At 36.6% G+C, this 24156-nt stretch overlaps 1 protein-coding gene across 1 annotated transcript; it reads right to left on the reverse strand.

Annotated features, from left to right (window-relative positions):
* Window positions 1-2537: 2537 nt before the first annotated feature.
* On the reverse strand, window positions 2538-23646 carry LOC143017769 (uncharacterized). The gene is made up of 4 exons (XM_076172640.1): window positions 22745-23646; window positions 19627-19748; window positions 19092-19312; window positions 2538-3453 (listed from the first exon to the last, which is right to left on the reverse strand). The coding sequence occupies exons 1-4, from the start codon at window positions 23049-23051 to the stop codon at window positions 3321-3323; spliced, it is 783 nt and encodes a 260-aa protein (XP_076028755.1). The 5' UTR covers window positions 23052-23646; the 3' UTR covers window positions 2538-3320.
* Window positions 23647-24156: the final 510 nt, after the last annotated feature.

Genomic DNA, 24156 nt, shown 5'->3' on the forward strand with positions numbered 1-24156 from the left:
TCGTACATCTAATCAAGGTTTCCATTTGAACTTCGTGTTCGTTTTTGTGAGCGTCACTTAACTTTCAACCTGGTTGCTCATAGCCGTTTGAGCGAGTCGCGGCAGCAAGACTTAGAAAGAGTCACCCTCTATTGGAGAAAGAAGTAAACTGGGATTGTAATGTGTTATGTAAATAGATAAGAAATAAAAGTTTTATCATTCAATAATCGCCATGCCGCCTTTGTGTACATTCGAACGCATCACGACAAAACAATTCTTGGCATAACTGCAGTTGAAGTTCGCAAAAACGAATCTTTTGTTGATGGAGGAGTTTCGGGAAACAGGATGTCATAGGACTGTATTTTTTTTTCTATACCAGACAAAATGTTGAGGAAGATATATTAAATTGTAAGAATTTTTGTTTCGTTAAAAAAGTAACATCATTTTGTGGCTTCAAGAAAAGTAATAAGAGAAAGACACAAAATGCTTCCGTATACTGTTGTATAAAGAGTTGCCAGGTATGCTATTGTTATGAGAATTTTTATGCAGTACGCTGAACTTGGACCCGATGAGTCAGTGTTGGCCCTAAGTAATTTTTGTAGTCAATATCCTACTGGTAGGGTTTCTACTTGTAACTTTTTTCTCTTTCTTTAAAAAGATACAGGGAATATCTCCGCATAAGTTTCTCTTAATTCTGTGACTTGAGGTATTGTAAGGAAACTGTTGCATTGCCTCTGACGCGAGTAGTGGGCGGATACAGAGATGACCCTTGAACAAAGAGCCAAGTTGGGTTTAGGACGGGTATGGGATGAATGAAGGGTGGATATTCTCTGACTCGATCACCCCCTTATAAAGGAAATCGCCTTTAGGTATTAATGGGTATACTTTAAAAGGAAACAATCTTTGAAATGTTTTGATGATGATGAGTATGAGATAGAAAACAATAATGAGTGCCCTTTCTCCAGTGCCAAATCTGTCCTTCAGATACCCAAGTCATTATACATATTCATGGGGGGATGAGGGAGTATGTGTGAATGATATTTTTACGCAGCCCAAAGGAATTTCTTCCCGTCTTCTCTTTTTCTGTATGAGGGGACGGAGAGGGAGTGTGTCGCCGATTAAATGAAGCGGCCTTGCTGTGAATGTGCTGTGTCTTACTGCATTGCTTTTAACCCAAGGCAGTGGGCGAGATGCGGGGATGACCCGTCATCCAGGAGGAGCCAAGAGAGAGGGAGGGAGGGGGGCGAATAGGAATGGAATATGTGGGGATGGAATGGGTGGGAGAGGAATTTATGCCTTTGTTTTTTGGCTACCTCCCTTGTAAGGGGAAAAAGCAGTTGGTATATGTATGTATTACTCTTGTTATTATTATTGTCATTATTAACTAAAGAATAGTATGGTCACTGTGTAAGATGGTGATTGTTATGGAGTTAGAAATGCCTTTCCGTTCCCAAAATACCTTGGCACAAGTTTTTATGCTGAATTTTGTTATATGTGTAACGTAATATTAGATATTACGTCATATGTGTAATTATGTTATAGAATTGTGTTCCTTTGTATTACATAACTATGTTCATATTTCTTGTCTATGTATGTATTGTAACAATGTTAAGCAGTAACGCCCGTCCATTATATGTAATCTCGCCTACGTGCGGAGAGGTGCGCACTCTTGTAGAACAAACAGACAAGCGAAATCCTGAATAGTTCGGAGCGCACAGATTTGACAGTTACTAAATAAATAGATTGTTCAAGCGAGTCGAGGGTCCTAAAACTACCCATGTTGACGTGTTAACTTACCCTCCTCCCCCCCCCTTTCACTCACTCGCACACTCAACCGGAAGTATCCGGCTTCCGGTCCAATGGTATATAAGCGGTTGAAACCGCTCATTCCTTGTCATATTCCCACATATTGATCTCTTGATAGAAACTAGGTTTAGATTCATGAGACGATTGGTGTGAAGTGATCACCCTTTTTGCCTACATTACGTGTCTGATATACATTGCATTACTTTACTTATATTTGTACTTATTACTTATTCTGATGCATGTTCCTGATCTTTGTACTTAGATAGTACCATATTGTATACTTATCTTGTTTCTTATTTGAACGATAATTTCCATATTCTCGTAATCATGTAACGGTCCCATTGACCCTACTGCCCATTCTCTTTTGTGTTGATTGCCTGTAAATATTTTCCATTAATAATTTCGTTTACTAGTTTTATCGCTAGTTTAATATTCCTTTCCTGGAATCTTCTTTGTTACCTTTACTTCTAGTCTTACGAATTATCTAGGCCCTGACCAGATAGTTCAGTCTTACAGTGGCTTCTAGAAGTGAGCTGGTTCTTAAGCACTTAGACGTTATACGTAACGTCTCTTCACATACCAGCGCCCGTAACACATGTATGTAAGTTAATGTTAGTTTTCTGTTTATTTTTTCTCTCTATTGAATGTATACTAATATCAAACTATTTTCCCCTCAAGGAAAACGAAGAATAGTAATTGGAATCCTTTTATTTGATCAGTGCATATCAAATAGGCTATAATAAAATCTTTGTTATTATTTTGTTTTCACTAAATTTCTTTACACATGTACTATGCGTGGAGCAAAAAAACATAATTGTTTTACATTGACCAACACTCACCCATTTCAGACACTTTAAATGTATTTCCCTTGCGTGATCGTGACCGGATTCCTGGGTGCCGCGGGTCTCATTTACTAGAAATTCACGACTACGAATTTGATTAATCATAATGAAAGTTATATTAGCGTTCTTGAGGACTTTTCAAATGAAAATAAGGTAACTGTGCATAATAATGTACTTTCATGTGTTTTATATCATTCTTGGTTTTGATTAATCAAATTAATTATTGTACTTTTTTCTCAATTATGGTTTATATTGAAAGGCATGGTACATGATTATGTTGGGTGTTAATAAATTAACTTCTCCTAAAGGACCTTATGCATTAATTTTGTGGCGTAATTGATATGTCCTATAAATAGCTTCAAGAACCAATATTTAGAGCCTCACAGAATCGTCTATACCTCAACACTTAAGCCTTCTATTTAGCTAACAGTGTTTAAAATGGCATATGATTAACATACAGGAAAGTATATGGAATCGTCTGCCACTGAATTCCAGAATGTTTTTATCTACTAAGTAATTCCTTTGTAGTATATTCTGAATGTACTGTGCAAGTACAAATCAATATTATTATGTGGAGATCATCGACGAAGTAGTGCACAGTAGGAGAATGCTGCAGGATGAAGACTCTATATTAATCCTGTAATTCTAATCTACACACAGAGTCGTAAGTCTAGGTCAAGCTGAAGGAGGACTTCACATGAGACTGCTGACAACCGAGGGACAGCCAGGGAATTGTAGCGCACACTCTTCGTTCTCGCGCCCAAATTCGGCAGAGGCCAAGTTCTCCTCCAGCTTTGCATCGGGACTAAACAGAGAGAGAGCCAAACTGAAAATAAATAATAACAAATAAATAAATAAACAAATAAATAAATATCCAACTCAGTAACCCCTACTATACTTCTCAGACATTTCATCTCAAACACATTTAAAATTTTCCTCTCTGCCTCTCTTAAATTCTAAGTCTCTGCTACATGAATCACAATGGCAAAAGCCGACAAGACTGTGAGAATAAACACCTTGTGAGATTGAAACCTTTATTGGTACAAATAAAGGTTTCGATCTCACAGGGTGTTTATTCTCACAGTCTCTGCTACATGCAGTGATGTCGGCACAATCACTCCTTTATACAATCTCCTCTTTGCATCCATTCCCAGTTGCCTATTCCTCACAACACTTTTTAATCCCCAAGGCATTTACTTGTTTCTTTCAATCTTCAATTTACCTCCACCTCCACTCCTTTTCCTGCCACACGTGACGCCAAATACCTAAAGCTATCCACTTCCTCCAGCCTCTCTCCTTTTAAACTTATTACATATCATCACCTTACTTTTACCCAAATTTACCTTCAACTTTCTCCTATCGCATACCTTCCCAATCTCTGTCACTAACTCCCTCAATCCTTCCTCTGATCCTGCTACAAGTACAGTGTCGTCAGCAAGTAACAACTGGCTCGTCTCCCGCTTCTCTCCATTATCTTTAACCATCTCCAGTTCCCTGCCCATTACTCTAGCCTTTACCTCACGTGCCACCCCATCCATGTATACATTGAACAGCCATGGTAACATGACACATGACGTCAGTCTTGTCGGCAACTGCCACTTTCATGAAAACATGACACATCCTTGACGCAGTCCCACCTTTATCTCAAACCACCCGCTCTCCCCACTTCCCAATCTATTACAGGCTCTATTACTCTCATAAAATCTCTTAACTTCCCTTAATAGCTTTCCCTAAATCCCATATATCTACAAAACCTCCCACAGTGCCTTCCTTTCAAACCTGTCATAAGCCTTTTCCAAATCCATAAAGGACCAAAAACATCCTTACATTTTCCTAAAAAGAATTCTCACACATCTGCCTTACCGCAAAAATCTGATCAACGCAATCCCTACCTTTCCTAAACCCATACTGTTCCTCACCAATTATACCCTCTGTACCTCTCCTAATCCTCTAAAAAAAACATAAATCTTCGTAACTACACTCAGCAAAAACGATCCCTCTGAAAATACTACAATTATATTTGTCCCCCTTTTTCCTTGTAAAGTGGAACTATACAGGCACTCATCCAGTCCTTAGGCACTCTACCCCCCTTAGACACACATTTAACAACCTCACTAGCCAGCCCACATTCAAAAGCTCTCTAAAATATTCCACCCATCTTCTCCTTATCGCCTCCTCTTCCGTTCAGATCTGTCCATCTCCGTCTTTTACCTTTTCTTCTTCCCTTGTCTCATCTCCCCTTCCTCTTTTGATATCTCTCTCTCTCTCTCTCTCTCTCTCTCTCTATATATATATATATATATATATATATATATACATATATATATATATATATATTGCTTTCAAGCAGCTGGAGTATTCTATAGTTTATATATATATATATATATACATATATATATACATACATATATATATATATATTTATTCTATATATATTCATTCTATATTTTTTCACATCCGACCTAGTTATGGACCAAAAGGTCTCCTGTCGGCTTATTCTTTCTTTGTAATCATTGGTTATGTTGGGATTGTTTTTATACTTTTATATATTCTTTCTTTTGATTTGGTACAAAAATAAATTTAATAAGTATTATCTTATTGTCTACTCATGTTTGTTAAAAGAAAAACATATAAAACAAATTGCTGATAGCAGGGGGTCGCATGGCAACTAAGATTTTGGGAAAGGGATCGAGAATGGAAAGACACTGGGAACCACGGTTCTGGGGTCTAGTGAAATAAACCTCCAATTTCTTAAAAATGTGAGTGATCCCAATCTAGGTTCATCTAACAGCACAGTAAATTAATACTATTTTCCTTCGTTCACCTATCTGTAAATCAACATAATTTTTCTTTGATTTAGATATAAAGATTAGAAACATATACTTTTTATATTTTTACTTTATATACTTTGTATACTTGATATATTTCATATACTTTAAATACTTTTTATATTTCATATACTTTATATACCGTAGGATGGGGGAAAAGTAGCCACATGGGACAAAACTGGTCATTGTCTTTGTTACATATCTAATTATGACAGACAGGGAAATAAAACCGCCAATTATTATGTGTTTTGTATAATTCCTCCCTTTATTTTGTGGACAAAGATAGTTAAGCATGTAACAAAGACAATGGCCATTTTTACCCCCAATAGCTACTTTTGCCCCTTCCTTTAGTACTCTATGTACTTTATATTAATGATCTACTTTAGATTTTTAATATTTTTACTAAATCTGACTCCACTTTCGGATGGTAACATGGTCACCCTCTACTTCAGCGTTTCTCAACCAGGGTTCCTCGGAACCCTAAAATACCGCAAAGGTCCCTAAGGGTTCCGCGAGAACAAGTGAGATAAGGTAATACTCTTGATTTTTTATTTAACTTCATATACGTAATATAATTAAACACGCACATATTCTTGCTTATTGTAATGATGTGATATAGACACCATCCTATCTAACCTATTATTACGATGAAAATAAAATGAGAAAGATACGAATTTATTTTAAAGGTTACGCAAGGGTAAAAAGGTTGAGAAACGCTGCTCTATTTCGCTCCGCCATTGCAAATTCTCACGAATCGAGTGGCATCAGTTCAGATTAGATTTATAAGGAAAGTATCATCTTTTATTGGCTACTCTATACTTTTCCTCATTTTTTATCTGAAAAAAAAAATTAATTAGGTTTTGATGCATGGTTGTTAAGATTGATGGAAATATTGGGATAGATATTATCACCAAGCAAACAGACGTTAGCAGAGACATGGAGACGCATTTGACTGTAGATACACAACACGGGAACTCTTTAGTGATAATACAGATGCGTAAAAAGGAATGAGGAGAAATCAAGTGTAAAGAAAAACGTAACTTTGTTAAGCCTACGGCTGAGATCCACAGTCTAACCTTGGCAGTCAGCCAAAGGTATCAACTGTAAAAACCAGTTCAAACTCCGCAATGGAAGTTTATTACAAAGGGTCACTCCAATATACGTTCACTTACTATATAATTATTCTGTCGATTCATACCTCGTTAAATTTTGTAGTCACATTATATGTACAGTACATGTTTTCACTCGCTCTATAGCGAACAGAAAAAGAGACAGTATGTGAGGATGAATGGAAATTATTAAAGGCAAGACTTGCAAATCTTAAAGCAAAACGTCTCCACAAACTGCAAGTGTATCGAAATAAACACAATGTGACGACGGAACTTTTATTAGGTCGAGGCGACGTTTCGCTTGTCATTGAGGCTTACTTGCTTTTTTTGTTATCCTCGGCAATCGTAATTGTTATTTCGAACTAAGTGTTCTTTTCATTATCTGCACTTCATGTATATTGATTCAATGCCAAATAAACTTATTATTATTATTATTATTATTATTATTGTTATTATTATTATTGTTATTATTATTATTATTATTATTATTATTATTATTATTATTATTACTATTATTATTATTATTATTATTATTATTATTATTATTATTATTATTATTATTATTATTATTATTATTATTATTATTATTATTATTATTATTATTATTATCATTATATTTTCTAAGCAGCTTTTTCATGCACGTCGTCGCGTCCTACTAATAAAGGTTCCGTGACCACGCGGTGTTTATTTCGACAGACTTGTCGGCGACTGCCACTTTCATACAAACTGCAAGTGCTAAGACACTACTAGCGTGGTTTCAAATACACCGAGAAATCATCACATTAGATCAATTCTTCCTAATTACCGCCTATTTTGGTTTGAATCAAGTAACTCTCCTTCGATAGTAATTATATACCCATTCTCATCACATAGAAATAGGCTCATCAGTTAAGAAAGAAATCCACAATAATTACATCACTATATATGTGGTATAAATACCGTAATTACCAAATTCCATATATTTCTAATTTCCAATTTTTACTATAGGCCAATCCCATGGAACTAAAATATACATTGGGAGCCCCATGTCTGTTTAGTACGCTGCAATACCACATAGAAAAAAACAATGGAAAGAAAAACACGACAACAAAATCTAGTTAAGAAAACCATAAACGATACCAAGATTAATACCCCTACACTAATACTGAACTTCAATCAACCACATTTTCCAACCAACTTAGCCGTAGGTTACCTAAAATATGATGTAGAGAGATACCTTTACAATGGTAATACTGGAGCAATTACTCACCCTACAGATAGTCATAATCGTAACCATCGGTGTTACCAATAAACCCATGTACCACAGTGGTAAAATTACATTTCTTCACACCCTTTAAACATTTAGTCTTTCTCAATTTGTTTTCATGACATCTTAAAGCCCTACCTTCCCTAATCAAGAGATGTCGTCCGGCAATATAGTCTATCCCTTTTAGCGACCTGACTGGTGTAATCATATCACCTCTTTCTCTTTAATCTTTCAACGTTGGGAGACCCAGTGCTTTTAGTCTCTTCTCATATGCTTTATCCGACAGAGTGGGAACTGGTTTTGGTTGCTGCCCTTTGTATTCTCTCGTTCTTAGATACTTCACTCTGTATGGCGACCATATAAATGAAGCATACTCTAGTTTTTGTGATTTTTTTTATCATCAGTTCATCCATATAATGAAAACCCAATTTCATGTTCTACAGCAGTCTCTCTGTCTTTCCCACAATCCTCCTGATACGCTTTCTATGTTGTCTTTTATCAACACTCCCAAATCTTCCTCCTCTTTTGATTTTGTAAAGGAATCGTCTCCCAAGGAATAGTTCAGAGGTGATCTTCTGCAGTTACCGCACATTTCCAACAGTTTGCATCTTCGGTATTGAAATTCTATTTCCATTCTTGGCTCCATGCGAATATAATTTCTTAGTCTTTTTGACTATGGTCCTCGTTTTTTATTCCTCCCATAATTTTGCATCATGTGTGTGTGTTTACCATAGTCTTGGATCACGTGTTGGACTCGTGATCGACAGTTATTAACCTCCCGGATGAGAGCTCAACTCCCCGCCCACGAGAGTTGGAGTAATATCCCGCAGCGAAGCGATACTGAAACTATTTCAACCCTGGGCGGGAGTCGAACCCGGTTTGCCGTAGTAGCAGGCGAGAACTCTAACCACAGCGCCACGAGCTGTGTGTGTGTGTGTGTATGTGTGTTTACCTAGTTGTAATTACGGGGTTGGAACAATGCTAATGGGGTACCGTCTTCCTCCATTCGTCAAACCTTGCCTCGGATTATTTCATAGTGTTGGCTTGGGTTGTATTTTCATCTAACTTATTCCATGAGTATACACTTCGTCAGCAAATAGGCTTGTGTAGATATTATACTATACAATTATGGATTACGTGTTTGTATATTTACTTACTTGGTTTATTTGATTTGGTTAGGTGGGTTTGTCGTCCCATCAGGACAACATGTAGTATCCGACTCCAAGGGAACAAATGAAGGTATATCTGGTAGGATTCGATCCCACAATCCCTTGGGTTGACATTATTTTATCCATTAGGCTACAGAAGCGGTGTACATGTGAACGTAATCATTGTTGACACTATTAATTTATTTCTGTCATTTATTATTATTAATATAATTATTATTATTATTATCATTATTATTATTATTATTATTATTATTATTATTATTATTATTGTTATTATTATTATTATTATCATAAACTTTCTCTGAACAAATAAAGAACCAAATCCCTCTTTCGGCTCTTTGACTGGATTGCCACACGAAGATACGAAGCGCCAAAAATTAATGAGTAAACAAATAAACAGATTAATAGATAAATAAACGGATAAAACAAACTGATAAATATATAAAAGATAGATAAGTGAATTAACAGATCGGTAAATAAGTAAATAAACAAATAAATGAATAGATAAATAATGGATAAATAAACAAATAAACACATTAATAAACAAGTAATTAAAGAGATAAAACTAATAAATTGATAAAAACATATAAATGAATAAAAAAAAAAAAAATTAAACGAATAAAAACACAACATTACTCCTTCACCTGGATCGGCCAAGGCTCTTTAATTGGCAGCCACGAAGCTTCAGAAACGCAGGTGGAATAGATATTGAGTCCTGGAGGAGACTGAACACCTGGCTAAACACTCTGCAGGATGAGCCTTCAATACCGATATACTCCTGGAACCATCGGTCAGGTTGGTCATTTGAACATTTTTACTGTAACGAGTGATTTGTTTCACCCACCCATATATTTATATATATATATATATATATATATATATATGTATATATATATATATGTATATATGTGTATATATATATATATATATATATATATATATATATATATGGAAATAAACTCTTCTGCTGGGATTCGAACCCTCACCTGAGTGGCTTGCGTCTTACAAGATGAAGACCGTACCATCACAGTCTTCATCTTGTAAGACGCAAGCCGCTCAGGTGAGGGTTCGAATCCCAGCAGATGAGTTTATTTCCAAATGTCAATTGACACAAATATATATATATATTGTTAGGCTAGTTTGAAGGCAAACTCTGATGCAGAGAATAATTGCTTATTTAGAGATGAATGTTGGGCGCCAAGTAATGATAGCTCGCTTCAAGTACGAGAAAAGGTGGGGAGAGATGGTGAGGAAGGTGACGACTTTGCATATCGTGTCCCAACTTGGTCTGTTTGCGGGGGAGTGGGAAGGTGAGAAAGCAAGGAGAAAGCGAGCCAAGCTCACAGTATGATACTCCGAGGTGATCTGAACCTTCGGCGTTTGTCCAGCCTTTACAGACACGACCCGTGTTCCTAATTGGCGTGAGGTCAAAGTGTGATGCGAGGGAAGTCGGATGCAAAAAGTTCTCATGTTGATGGCTCACTAGGTATTGGAACGTGCGTTCCTCAACAAATTCATCGTGCATCTTCACGTGGCTGGGCCGAGGTGCAGGTTATTCATCGCCGGGCGATGCTAGTACTAGGCGTGCGTTTCCTCAAAGAGGTATATGTGAGGGTCACGTGGCCACCTGTGGTTCACGCGGCTGGGTGGCATATGAGTCACACGGCTGGCCCCACGAGCGATTCCCTTGGGAGGCCTCGGAGGTCAAAGGTCGTAGGACGGGTGGAGTGAGGTGAGGAGGGAAGGAATAGGAGTGGGGACAATATATATATACATATATATATATATATATATATATATATATTTATATATATATGTATGTATGTATGTATTTACCTAGTTGTATTTACCTAGTTGTATTTTACGGGAAGGGGAGCTATGCTCGTGGGGTCCCGTCTTCATATCTCATTTTATCTAAACTATTTTTAAATTCATGTATTGTTTTTGCACACACCACTTTCTCATCTAACTTGTTCCAACTGTCTATTGCTCTGTGAGGAAAGCTGTTCTTTTTAAAATCTCTTCTATAGCTGTCTTTTTTTATTTTCTTTCCGTGTCCTCTTGTATTTCTGTCATCCCATTTTATCAGATTCTCTCTATCAGTAATTTCTATGCCTTTCATGATTCTGTAAATAGCTATCAAATCTCCTCTCTCTCTTCTTTGCTCTAGTGTCTGTAGTTTAAGTTTTTGTAGTCTCTCTTCATATGATAGTTTTGAGAGTGTTGGTGCCAGTTTTGTAATTGCTCTTTGTATCCTTTCAAGTTTTTTTATACATTTTTTTGTACTTGGTGACCATATCGTTGCTGCATATTCCAATCTTGGTCTTATCAGGGTGATTAGGATTTTCCTCACCATTTCTTCATCCAGGTATGTAAATGCCACTTTGATTGTTCTTATTAAATTATAAGTCTCTCCAAAAATCTTATTTATATGTTTCTCAGGTGACATATTATTCATAACAATGACTCCCAGGTCCTTCTCATTTTCTACTTTTTTTATTCCTTCTTCTCCCAAATTATATGATCCTGCTATTCTGTTTTTGCTTTTTCCAAATTCCATTATACTACACTTTTTTGTATTGAACTCCATCTCCCACTTCCTACTCCATTCTTGTACTTTATTTAGATCCCTCTGTAGTGATTCACAATCTTCTTCAGTTTTCACTCTTTTCAGTAGTTTTGCATCATCTGCAAAGAAGCTCATATAGCTTTCAATTCCTTCATCCATATCATTAATATATATAGCAAACATTATTGGGGCCAGAACTGTTCCCTGCGGGACACCGCTTATTACTTCATTCCATTTTGAGTGCTGATCTCTTATCACTACTCTCATTTTTCTTTCTTGCAAAAAGTCTTCCATCCAATTTAGCAATTTACCTTGTATTCCTCCTTCATATTCTAATTTCTTAAGCAACTTCTTATGTGGTACTTTGTCAAAAGCTTTTTTTAGGTCTAGAAATGCACAATCAGCCCATCCATCTCTTTCTTGTATTATATCTATTAGCCTTGAATAGAAACATATTAAATTGGTGACGCATGACCGACCTTGTCTGAATCCAAATTGCCTTGGATTTAGTACGTTGTTTTTTTCCAAGTATTTTACCCATCTACTTTTGATAATTCTTTCACAAATTTTTGCTATTGTACTTGTTAGAGAGACTGGTCTATAATTGGTAGGTTCTTCTTTATTTCCTCCTTTATATATAGGTACTATATTTGCTTTTTTCCAATCTTCTGGAACTTTTCCTTCTTTTAAGGAACTGCTTATTATGCTATGTATTTTGTCTGCCAGTTCATTCCTGCATTCTTTCAGAATCCAGTTTGCTATTTCATCTGGCCCATGCGATTTTCTGACATCAAAATTACCCAAGTGTGTCAATATTTCATTCTTTGTTACTTCTATTTCTTCCATAGGGGGGACTTTTTCTTTCCACTCAATCTCTTCAGGTTGTATATTTTCCCTTGTAAACACTGATTTAAAATGTTTGTTCATAATTTCTGCCATTTCCATTTCCTCAGTGTATTCAACTCCTCCTTGTCTCAATTTCTCCAAGTCTTGTTTGTTTTTCAGTTTATTGTTTACAAATCTGTAGAATAGTTTTGGTTGATCTTTACACTTTTCTATAACATCTTTTTCATATTTTCTTTTTTTCTCTCTGCACTTTTGTACATATTCATTTCTATAACCAGTATATATTTTCCATTTTTCAGGTCTTCTGTCTTTTTTCCATCTGGTCCAGGCTTTGTCTCTTTTGTCTTTTAACTCCCTACAACTTTTGTTGTACCAGCATTTTACATATTCTTTTTCTTGTTTTTGTCTTGGGACATACTTTTCCACTCCTTTTTTGTAAATTTTTGTCAAAATATTCCATTTCTCTTCCACTGATGTTTCTTCTTTGTATATTTCTTCCCAGTTTTCTTGTTGGAAGAATTCTCTTATTTTATCAAAGTTTGTTTTTTCATACATCATTCTTCCTTTTCTATATTGTTCATTTCTTTTCATATATTTTTCTTCATTAAGTTCCAGTTCAATCAATATGTGGTCACTTTTACCTATTGGTGTTTTATATTCAATCTTGTCCACTATTCTAGGTTCAGATGTAATTATTAAGTCTAGCCTCGATGGTTCTTCTTCATTTCTATACCTAGTGTTCTCTTTTATCCATTGTGTCATTGAATGGTCAGTAATCATCTCAAGTAGAGCATTTCCCCATGAGTCATCACCACTCTTTGCTGTCATTTCTTCCCAGCAGATTTCTTTGCAATTAAAGTCGCCCATCATAACTATTCTTCCTCCGTCTTCCATTATTTTAGTTAATGCTATCTTTGTGTCCTCTAACATACTTTTATATTCACTCTCCTCCCATGAGGCTGTTTTCGGAGGCACATAATTGATCACAAATTTTCTGCTCTTCTTATCTCTGTCTTCCACTTCTATCATAATCATCTCTACTGTATTCTTTCCATATATGACACCTTTCACGTTTATATCTTTCTTAGTCAGGAACATAACTCCACCCCCTTGCTTTTTCTCTCTGTTTCTAATCCAATAATTGTATGCATCATGTCCTACACTGTTGGGTGGTAGTGGGCCTTTTAATTTTGTTTCTACAATTCCCATTATGTCCGGTTCTTTTTCTTTCAAATAATCATTCAGCTCATTCAATCCTGTTATTAATCCATCTATATTTGTGTAAGACACTCTTAGTTTTCTGCCACTTCCATTGTGTTCTCTGTTTCCCTTATGTTTTTCTTTTGTATGTCGAACTTCCTTAGTTTCATGTTCACTACTCTCCAATAGAATCTCTCTTTCTCTGACTCCGTTCTGTTCTCGTTTTTTGTCTTAGCTTCCAGTCTTTTCTGCTTTTCTTCCTCTCTTTCCTCTTTATTCATTTCTCTTTTTATCCATATCTTTTTGTGTTGTTCACTTGTTGCTAGTTTCCCTGTTTTGGATAAGATATTCTCTGCCGTTGTTTGTGACTTGAATTTAATCTTAATTGGTCTGGTCTTGTCTGTGCTATACTTTCCGAGTCTAAATTTCTCTTCGATTTGTTTCATAATTCCTGGTTCATCTTCCTGAACTGATTCTAGTAATTGGCTTACTTTTTCATTTTCCTCTTTGATTCTTGTGGTTCTATCTGTGTTGTGTTTCTCTTCCATTCCTAATATAATTATACATTTCTTCTTGTCTGCTAAATCCCTTACTATATTCTCCTTTTGTCTCATCACTTTAATAACTGAGTCTTCAGTATGTTCTTTCAATTGCTGTTTGACTATGTCAGTGAATGAAATCTTATTTCCTTCTTGGGTTTGCTTCCAATTTTTACTTTCTTTAGCTATTGTTTCTCTGTTTTCTTTACTATTCTTCTTCAATTCCTCATTCTCCCCCTTTACCTCTCTTAACTGTCTTTTTAGTTCTTCTATTTCATCAGTTAAGTTTTTATTCGCCTTTTCCAGTTCTTCCAATCTTTCAACCCTTTTTAAAATGGTGTTCATATGACCTAACCTACTCTCCAAGTCTTCGATCACCTTATCAACCTTCATCTCTAGTCTTGTCAGTCGGGGGGGGTTTGAGTCCCCCCCACTCTCTTTAAATCCCTTGAAAATATTCTCATCACTTTCTGCTATATTGCTCCTATCTATACCTCTAATCTTCACATTCCTATTAGACATGTCATCATCCAACTCGTGTGTGTGTGTATTTACCTAGTTGTATTTTACGGGAAGGGGAGCTATGCTCGTGAGGTCCCGTCTTCATATCTCATTTTATCTAAACTATTTTTAAATTCATGTATTGTTTTTGCACACACCACTTTCTCATCTAACTTGTTCCAACTGTCTATTGCTCTGTGAGGAAAGCTGTTCTTTTTCAAATCTCTTCTATAGTTGTCTTTTTTTATTTTCTTTCCGTGTCCTCTTGTATTTCTGTCATCCCATTTTATCAGATTCTCTCTATCAGTAATTTCTATGCCTTTCATGATTCTGTAAATAGCTATCAAATCTCCTCTCTCTCTTCTTTGCTCTAGTGTCTGTAGTTCAAGTTTTTCTAGTCTCTCTTCATATGATAGTTTTGAGAGTGTTGGTGCCAGTTTTGTAATTGCTCTTTGTATTCTTTCAAGTTTTTTTATACATTTTTTTGTACTTGGTGACCATATCGTTGCTGCATATTCTAATCTTGGTCTTATCAGGGTGATTAGGATTTTCCTCACCATTTCTTCATCCAGGTATGTAAATGCCACTTTGATTGTTCTTATTAAATTATAAGTTTCTCCAAAAATCTTATTTATATGTTTCTCAGGTGACATATTATTCATAACAATGACTCCCAGGTCCCTCTCATTTTCTACTCTTTTTATTCCTTCTTCTCCCAAATTATATGATCCTGTTATTCTGTTTTTGCTTTTTCCAAATTCCATTATACTACACTTTTTTGTATTGAACTCCATCTCCCACTTCCTACTCCATTCTTGTACTTTATTTAGATCTCTCTGTAGTGATTCACAATCTTCTTCAGTTTTCACTCTTTTCAGTAATTTTGCATCATCTGCAAAGAAGCTCATATAGCTTTCAATTCCTTCATCCATATCATTAATATATATAGCAAACATTATTGGGGCCAGAACTGTTCCCTGCGGGACACCGCTTATTACTTCATTCCATTTTGAGTGCTGATCTCTTATCACTACTCTCATTTTTCTTTCTTGCAAAAAGTCTTCCATCCAATTTAGCAATTTACCTTGTATTCCTCCTTCATATTCTAATTTCTTAAGCAACTTCTTATGTGGTACTTTGTCAAAAGCTTTTTTTAGGTCTAGAAATGCACAATCAGCCCATCCATCTCTTTCTTGTATTATATCTATTAGCCTTGAATAGAAACATATTAAATTGGTGACGCATGATCGTCCTTGTCTGAATCCAAATTGCCTTGGATTTAGTACGTTGTTTTTTTTCCAAGTATTTTACCCATCTACTTTTGATAATTCTTTCACATATTTTTGCTATTGTACTTGTTAGAGAGACTGGTCTATAGTTGGTAGGTTCTTCTTTATTTCCTCCTTTATATATAGGTACTATATTTGCTTTTTTCCAATCTTCTGGAACTTTTCCTTCTTTTAAGGAACTGCTTATTATGCTATGTATTTTGTCTGCCAGTTCATTCCTGCATTCTTTCAGAATCCAGTTTGCTATTTCATCTGGCCCATGCGATTTTCTGACATCAAAATTACCCAAGTGTGTCAATATTTCATTCTTTGTTACTTCTATTTCTTCCATAGGGGGGACTTTTTCCTTCCACTCAATCTCTTCAGGTTGTATATTTTCCCTTGTAAACACTGATTTAAAATGTTTGTTCATAATTTCTGCCATTTCCATTTCCTCAGTGTATTCAACTCCTCCTTGTCTTAATTTCTCCAAGTCTTGTTTGTTTTTCAGTTTATTGTTTACAAATCTGTAGAATAGTTTTGGTTGATCTTTACACTTTTCTATAACATCTTTTTCATATTTTCTTTTTTCCTCTCTGCACTTTTGTACATATTCATTTCTATAACCAGTATATATTTTCCATTTTTCAGGTCTTCTGTATTTTTTCCATCCGGTCCAGGCTTTGTCTCTTTTGTCTTTTAACTCCCTACAACTTTTGTTGTACCAGCATTTTACATATTCTTTTTCTTGTTTTTGTCTTGGGACATACTTTTCCACTCCTTCTTTGTAAATTTTTGTCAAAATATTCCATTTCTCTTCCACTGATGTTTCTTCTTTGTATATTTCTTCCCAGTTTTCTTGTTGGAAGAATTCTCTTATTTTATCAAAGTTTGTTTTTTCATACATCATTCTTCCTTTTCTATATTGTTCATTTCTTTTCATATATTTTTCTTCATTAAGTTCCAGTTCAATCAATATGTGGTCACTTTTACCTATTGGTGTTTTATATTCAATCTTGTCCACTATTCTAGGTTCAGATGTAATTATTAAGTCTAGCCTCGATGGTTCTTCTTCATTTCTATACCTAGTGTTCTCTTGTATCCATTGTGTCATTGAATGGTCAGTAATCATCTCAAGTAGAGCATTTCCCCATGAGTCATCACCACTCTTTACTGTCATTTCTTCCCAGCAGATTTCTTTGCAATTAAAGTCGCCCATCATAACTATTCTTCCTCCGTCTTCCATTATTTTAGTTAATGCTATCTTTGTGTCCTCTAACATACTTTTATGTTCACTCTCCTCCCATGAGGCTGTTTTCGGAGGCACATAATTTATCACAAATTTTCTGCTCTTCTTATCTCGGTCTTCCACTTCTATCATAATCATCTCTACTGTATTCTTTCCATATATGACACCTTTCACGTTTATATCCTTCTTAGTCAGGAACATAACTCCACCCCCTTGTTTTTTCTCTCTGTTTCTAATCCAATAATTGTATGTATCATGTCCTACACTGTTGGGTGGTAGTGGGCCTTTTAATTTTGTTTCTACAATTCCCATTATGTCCGGTTCTTTTTCTTTCAAATAATCATTCAGTTCATTCAATCCTGTTATCAATCCATCTATATTTGTGTAAGACACTCTTAGTTTTCTGCCACTTCCATTGTATTCTCTGTTTCCCTTATGTTTTTCTTTAGTATGTCGAACTGCTTTATTTTCATGTTCACTACTCTCCAATAGAATCTCTCTTTCTCTGACTCCGTTCTTTCCTCGTTTTTTGCCTTAGCTTCAATTCTTTTCTGCTTTTCTGCCTCTCGTTCCTCCTTATTCATTTCTCTTTTTATCCATACCTTTTTATATTGATCATTTGTTGCTAGTTTCCCTGTCTTGGATAGAATTTTCTCTGCCGTTGTTTGTGACCTGAATTTAATCTTAATTGGTCTGGTCTTATCTGTACTATATTTTCCGAGTCTGAATTTTTCCTCAATTTCCTTTATAATTTCTGGTTCATCTTCCTGGACTAATTTTAATAAACTGCTTACCCTTTCATTTTCCTCCTTGATTCTTGCGGTTCTATCTGGGTTATGTTTCTCTTCCATTCCTAATATAATTATACATTTCTTTTTGTCAGCTAATTCTCTTACTATATTCTCCTTCTGTCTCATCACTTTAATAACTGAGTCTTCATTATGTTCTTTCAATTGCTGTTTGACTATGTCAGTGAATGAAACCTTATTCCCTTCTTGAGTTATTCTCCAATTTTTAGCTTCTGTAGCTATTTTCTCACTGTTTTCATTACTATTCTTCTTCAATTTCTCATTCTCCTCCTTTACATTTCCTAACTGTCTTTTTAGGTCCTCTACTTCTTCAGTTAAGTTTCTGTTAGCCTTCTCTAGTTGTTCCAACCTTTCAATTCTTTGGAAAATGGAGTCTACACTACCTAACTTACGTTCCAAGTCCTCGATCACCTTATCAACTCTCTCCTCTAGTCTTATCAGTCGGGGGGGGGTTGTGTCCCCCCCACCCTCTTTAAATCCCTGGAACATATTCTCGTCACTTTCTACTGTATTGCTCCTCTCTATACTTCTAATCTTTACATTTTTATTTGCCATTTCGTCATCACTGAGCTGGTCCGGTGGTCGTTTCATGTTGACCTTACGCCCGTCTGCCTGGGCCAAGTCCTCCACATCCTCATTTCCTTCCATTTCCCCAGCAATCCCTCCCCCTCTCCTCTTTCCTTACTTTCCCACTACCTCACGAGCAATTTCCCCCCCCCCCTGCAAATACAAAAAGGCACTTCTCTTTGCGTTGGTATCCACAATCTGCACTTTTCTTCAGAGCGTTCGTCAAGCCGTCCGTTCGTTGAAAGTGTGTGTGTGTGTGTGTGTGTGTGCCATCCACACTTTCTTCCATCTGTTTTTTTTTCCAGATAAAGGAACTATCTCCACCCAACAGTCAATGTCTTGTGTCAGATAAAGGCAAAGATACACCTATCATTGTACTCTAGCCTGTGTATCTTTACATCATAAAATCATGTATTGCATTTATATTAGGAGTACAAGCATGGCAATGTCGTGTGAAGAGTGATGCTGCAATTAAAAGTTACATCGAGTGATATTACTATTTTATAAATAAGATAAAAATTAGACTACTACGATTTTCTATCGGAAGTAATCCCTGCTTCTCACCTCAGTCCAAAGTTGGCTGCACTGCCCAGAGGACCTTGATGCCAGCCGACGCGATTCAGGTGACAAATGAGCCGATGGCCACAGTCGGGATTCTTGCGCCCGTAGGAAACTGTGTCCAGCGATGACAGTATTACAACGATCAGGTCTGCGATGACGTCGGAGTTTTCGGCAGAGGAAGCATCACGTCGTTTTCGCCCGGTGCTGTTGTTGGTAAACACATCCTGGAAAAAAATAATGAACAGTGTTACTGCTCAGAATTGATAGGATGCGATTCCCTATACGTGTATTTATGTCGTATATTCACCTGATGATGTACAAATTATCTTCGTTACATCCAGTCTTGTACAATGGTTTTCGCATGCATTTCTGTGTTCTGTCTTCGTGAGTTTTACAAATACGTGTCGAACTGTTCTCTAAAATTACCAAATATAAAAGTTGTTTAATTAATTGTGTAGACAAAGTAACGTGGTCCTCTATTCTGATTTCATAAACGGGATACGGAAAGACACTTATCATTTAACAAGATTTCATTTACCCTAACAAGGTCGACGAGGAAGACGGCAAAGGTGAGGAAAGCAAGCGAAAGCAGCGCCACTTCCAAGGACGGAAAACTCATCGAACTTAGCTGGCGACCCAATGATGCACTCTTCTTATCATCTGGAAGGAAAGAAGAAAAAATTATAAGCGTATAAATACTTTCCCTCATTATCCTCGTTGTTGGATGGGACTTGGAAGTAATAAACTGAAAATTAACATTTGATTTATCGTTAGGGGTTTTCAATGCATGTTTGATGTAGTCAATATTACAAGGACTTAGTAACTACGAACCAACTCATTCAGCATTCTTTTAGAATTTGAAAAAAGTCTCCACTCAAAATCGATGTTGATCACACTTAACTTTTAATTTCTTTCCGTTCTGCTGGCCTTCGTTTACCAACTTTACATACATATACCAAGGCTTTTTCCCCCTTTCAAGGGAGGTAGCCAAAAAGGGAATGGCATAAAAACACTCCCACCCATTTCATCCCTAAATACACTCCACACCCCTCCCACCCTCCCTCTCATCTGAGCACCTCCTGGAACTTTACAATTCATAATTTCGGTGTGATACTGTTCTCAAGGATAAATGTGCTGGTTATTTCCGACAAAATACTTTATAATACCTTCACCACAAACCATAAAGGATACATTTGATGTCGACACCAAATACAACTAAAATCTGAAGCACGAGTGTATGCGAGCAGGTTAATCGTGAAAGTTTTAACCATTTGAACCCCGTAATGTTTGGCGCCTTTTTCGTCTTAATCTGGCTGCCCCATTCTGTTCATCGTTGTGACATTCCTTGGATAACACTACTTCAATGACTTCCTTCGATAGTGTAATGCGCATTTCATGTTTTGTTTTGGTTAACACAAGGCGATTTTCTTATTATCTTTAATCTTTGGGGGCGCTACCGTAGTAAAGGAGTCAGTACTTAGACTTGACCTTCGCTGCGATTACGCAGCACTTTACAGATATTTCTTTTATTTCTGAGCGACAGCGATTTTACCGTTGCAAAAAGCTCCAGACCATCTGGACTAATGTCATATGATGAGTTTGTTCATAGGCGAACTGGGTTCTGCTGCAGTGTTGTTCAATCGTAAAAAAATTCAACGTTAATTTATTTTTCTTTTTTATATTGACTGCCAAACGATTAGTGGTATGGTAAGAAGTTTGATTCAACTGGTAGTCGTCTCCAAAAGTTTGAAGTTTCCATCGGTTTCTAAGTTTATTTTCTGTGTACGTATGTTCGATATAGTACACTTTTCTCCAACTCTATAACTTACAATTTGAAAGCATCAAACACGAGAATGAACAACTGAGCTTTCCGGACGGATGGATTAGTTTCTTTACGATTTAATTTACAAAGTTAAGTTCTCATTTCTCGGTTAGTTTCTAATGCTGACTTCAACAATTACATGCAGTGGGTATTTTGCTTCACATTATCACTATTATAATATAATAGTGTTTTGAATGTGAGATATGGAGAGAGGGGTGGACGAATTTGAAGGATTTTGTATAAAACTGTGTTCTAATAATTTTCATGTGCGCTTCTTTGAAAAGGATTTTGGTATCTGGGCGTTCTAATGGATACAGTTATTATTCTTAAGACCTTGTACGTGCCGTTGAGGCGTAACGGAATGTGATTATTATTAATGGTTTGTATATAATAAGTAATTAATGTTTGCTCTTATTGCCTGGTGACTAGCAAATAGCGTAGATTGGAGTTGTACACCTGCGTGGCCTGCATGATCACCTGCTGTAAAGATTGCATATTTGTTTAGGAATACACAGACACTGAATTCTGGACGACTATGGTGCTCACTTCTCGCTTCAAACTGCAATTCAGGAAGGACAAGGCTTCGGTGACATGAAACATATTAGACGGGAGATTGCAAATATGAAACATCAAGAAACAGGAGTTGTCGATGATGGTAATAAAAAGTGGATTTCTGATGATGCAGACAGCATCGTCAAAACAACTGACGGCTCAGTGTACAAGACGCGGAGTATTTGCCGTTGAAAAACACTACACCCAGAAGAATGGTGCATTCCCGTCAAATGCCCTCGAAGACTGTTCACCGCTGCTGCTTTTTATCTATTTAGATTTTTATTTATCTACTTTTTTTTGGGGGGGGGGACACCCGCCCGAACCTCAATCTTGCGGCGGTTTGGACCAATTTACACAAAAGCTCAAGAGGCGGTGTCCATGTTTTGCCACTGTACCTTGACCCTAGAAAGCGCCAGAGATGTCGTCCTTTCAGGAAGTTGAGGGTTGTTTTGGAAGGTGATCCAGCGACTTGCCGAGGGGAGTGGAGGACTGAAGCCTAGGCGAAGAATATACCAGTAATTCTGCACTCTAGCAGGTAGTAGTGGAAAGAGTGTTATACCGCAGCCTCTCAAAGTTTGCAGTGTTCATATATCACTACCTGAATGTAACGGTTGCCATCCACAACGATATCCAAGGCAGATCCTGTGGATTTTTTTTTTTTTTTTTTTTATGTATCTCAGCAACTTTACGTGGTCAGGGTGAATTCTACTTGATCTAATTCAACAGAACATTTATTTTCTATACACATTTCATAATGTAATTTGCTTTACATCAGAGTAGTAGAGGAATGTAAACTGTTAGCACGTTGGTCTTTGGATCACGTAAGAGTGTACGAATATATTTGTGCATTATGATATGGTTTTCTATATTCTTTAATCCCCACAGCTCAAGAGTTTGATTAATCAGAAAAAATTAGGAAGTTATGAAAAAAAAAATAAAGTAAGATAAAATGATCAAAATTTGATTACACCGATGCTTGGAAAAAAAAAAAAATGACCGAACAAATGGGGCAAAAAGAGATTGCACATTCCTGCATCCACATTCATTATATCCTCTCGCCTGTCACATCTTCGGAAAAACTTTTGTGAAATATATATGTTTTTAATATTACCCATAGTCTGAGAGGAAATGCAAGTCTCTTGCATTTCCTCTCTTGAAGAGAGATGCATCTTATGGTCCTACTGACCCATAGAATAACACATTTTCTCGTTACCAGTAAATATACATATCTTGTATTTATATGAATATTTCGATGTATGAATACATGCATGAACAAGCTTACCAGCTATTTTAAGGAGTGTATTACGGAGCTGTTCTAGATGAAAGGATGGTAGTTCTTCGCTGCGAACTTCGAAACCGTTTGTCTTGTCTTCTTGGTTTCCCTTATTATGACTGAGTAAACTATTATTACTCGTTATTATTTTTGCAGGCGAAAGTCTGACAGACCTAGGAGGAAAGTTATTGACGTCCGATGTAATGTCAATGGATCCAGTCGATTCTGCAGTCACTGCTTCCGACAAGGCTGAGGCGGACATTAACACAGCGATCAACATCGGGAACCTTACCGTCCACCACGTATTTGCACACATTTTGAGACACAATCAGTGAATCAAAGGATTTTCTGAAATCTTATGTCTCTACCACCAAGTTCCTCCTGATTTTTTCCACAAATTACAAGGTATCATAACAACTGCATGACTATCGAGTGTCTATTTACTCGTATCATCTCAAATACAGACACTATTTGACGTTTGAAAGATTGTAAGGTCAGCAACTTCACTGGGGCAATGGTAGAATTCGTTAAGTTAGTTATCTTTTAAGAACTTTGCCAATTTTACTCGTTGGCTGTCATCGGACATGAACTTGTACTGCACATCAGGAACTCTGCTTCCATAATTATCAAAGCGAGCAGAGAATACATCCGCGACGTATTATATTAGCATCTAATTTAAATTCTTCCATGCATGTGTTGTGGCTACGCAGCTGCGTTAGTGCTACTTAAGCTAGAACCTCTTTTGGTGAACGTATCTTTCGCACGGCGGGAATCAAATTTTCAGCTTTAGTGATGGAGGGAATCTGAACACTGATGGAGGTGGATCGTGCTTTGGTTGCGGGAAGTAGGATCTGCAGATGCGACTATACGCTGCGAGTAGGAACATCGCTCGCGTGGGCTCCTCCCTCTCTGTACTTCTTACCACCCACTCTAGCCTCGCTCCAGTCGTAGTGCACCGTTATGCGCATTTGTTCGCCTTAAAATAATCTGTTCCACCCCACTTCCTTTCCATCATTCTGTCTCCACCCTTTTTCTCTTTCACACTGAATACTATAACTATTATTTCCTTCGCTCAGTTCGACCTTATTTGGTCTCTTTTTCTTTTAATATTTTAACTTCCGGACATTTCCCTTTCCCTTCCGCCTTCGAGAGAAAGTAGAAAATGGAATATTAATTCATTCTAATCTGTATCCGCGGACATAACTACCACTTGTTCATGCATCCAGCCTACTTGACTCCACTTATTCTGCGCTATTTAACACGTCCTCCTTTAGATATTTTCTTTTATGCTGGCGTTGTCCTGGCCTATATTAAAATTACTCTGTTCTTCCTCTATATGCCTTTACTTACTCCTGACTTCCCATCTCTACACCTTCACTGTAAGGTATAGCGGTATTTATTTCTGCCAGAATAAACTTGAG

Source organism: Oratosquilla oratoria, chromosome 33, assembly GCF_046742065.1.
Source record: "Oratosquilla oratoria isolate Oo_2021 chromosome 33, ASM4674206v1, whole genome shotgun sequence".
In the NCBI taxonomy this organism is placed as follows: Eukaryota; Metazoa; Arthropoda; class Malacostraca; order Stomatopoda; family Squillidae; genus Oratosquilla; species Oratosquilla oratoria.

Bases quoted from the DNA above. Each gene is read 5' to 3' on its own strand.
- LOC143017769 (XM_076172640.1), bottom strand. From the start codon at position 23,051: ATGTGTGCAAATACGTGGTGGACGGTAAGGTTCCCGATGTTGATCGCT. The intron at 19,749-22,744 runs GTAAGCTTGTTC...CTTTCCTTCCAG, and splicing joins TACACTCCTTAAAATAGCTG to ATGATAAGAAGAGTGCATCA. The intron at 3,454-19,091 runs GTGAGAAGCAGG...ATTTATTTTCAG, and splicing joins GCAGCCAACTTTGGACTGAG to TTTGGCTCTCTCTCTGTTTA.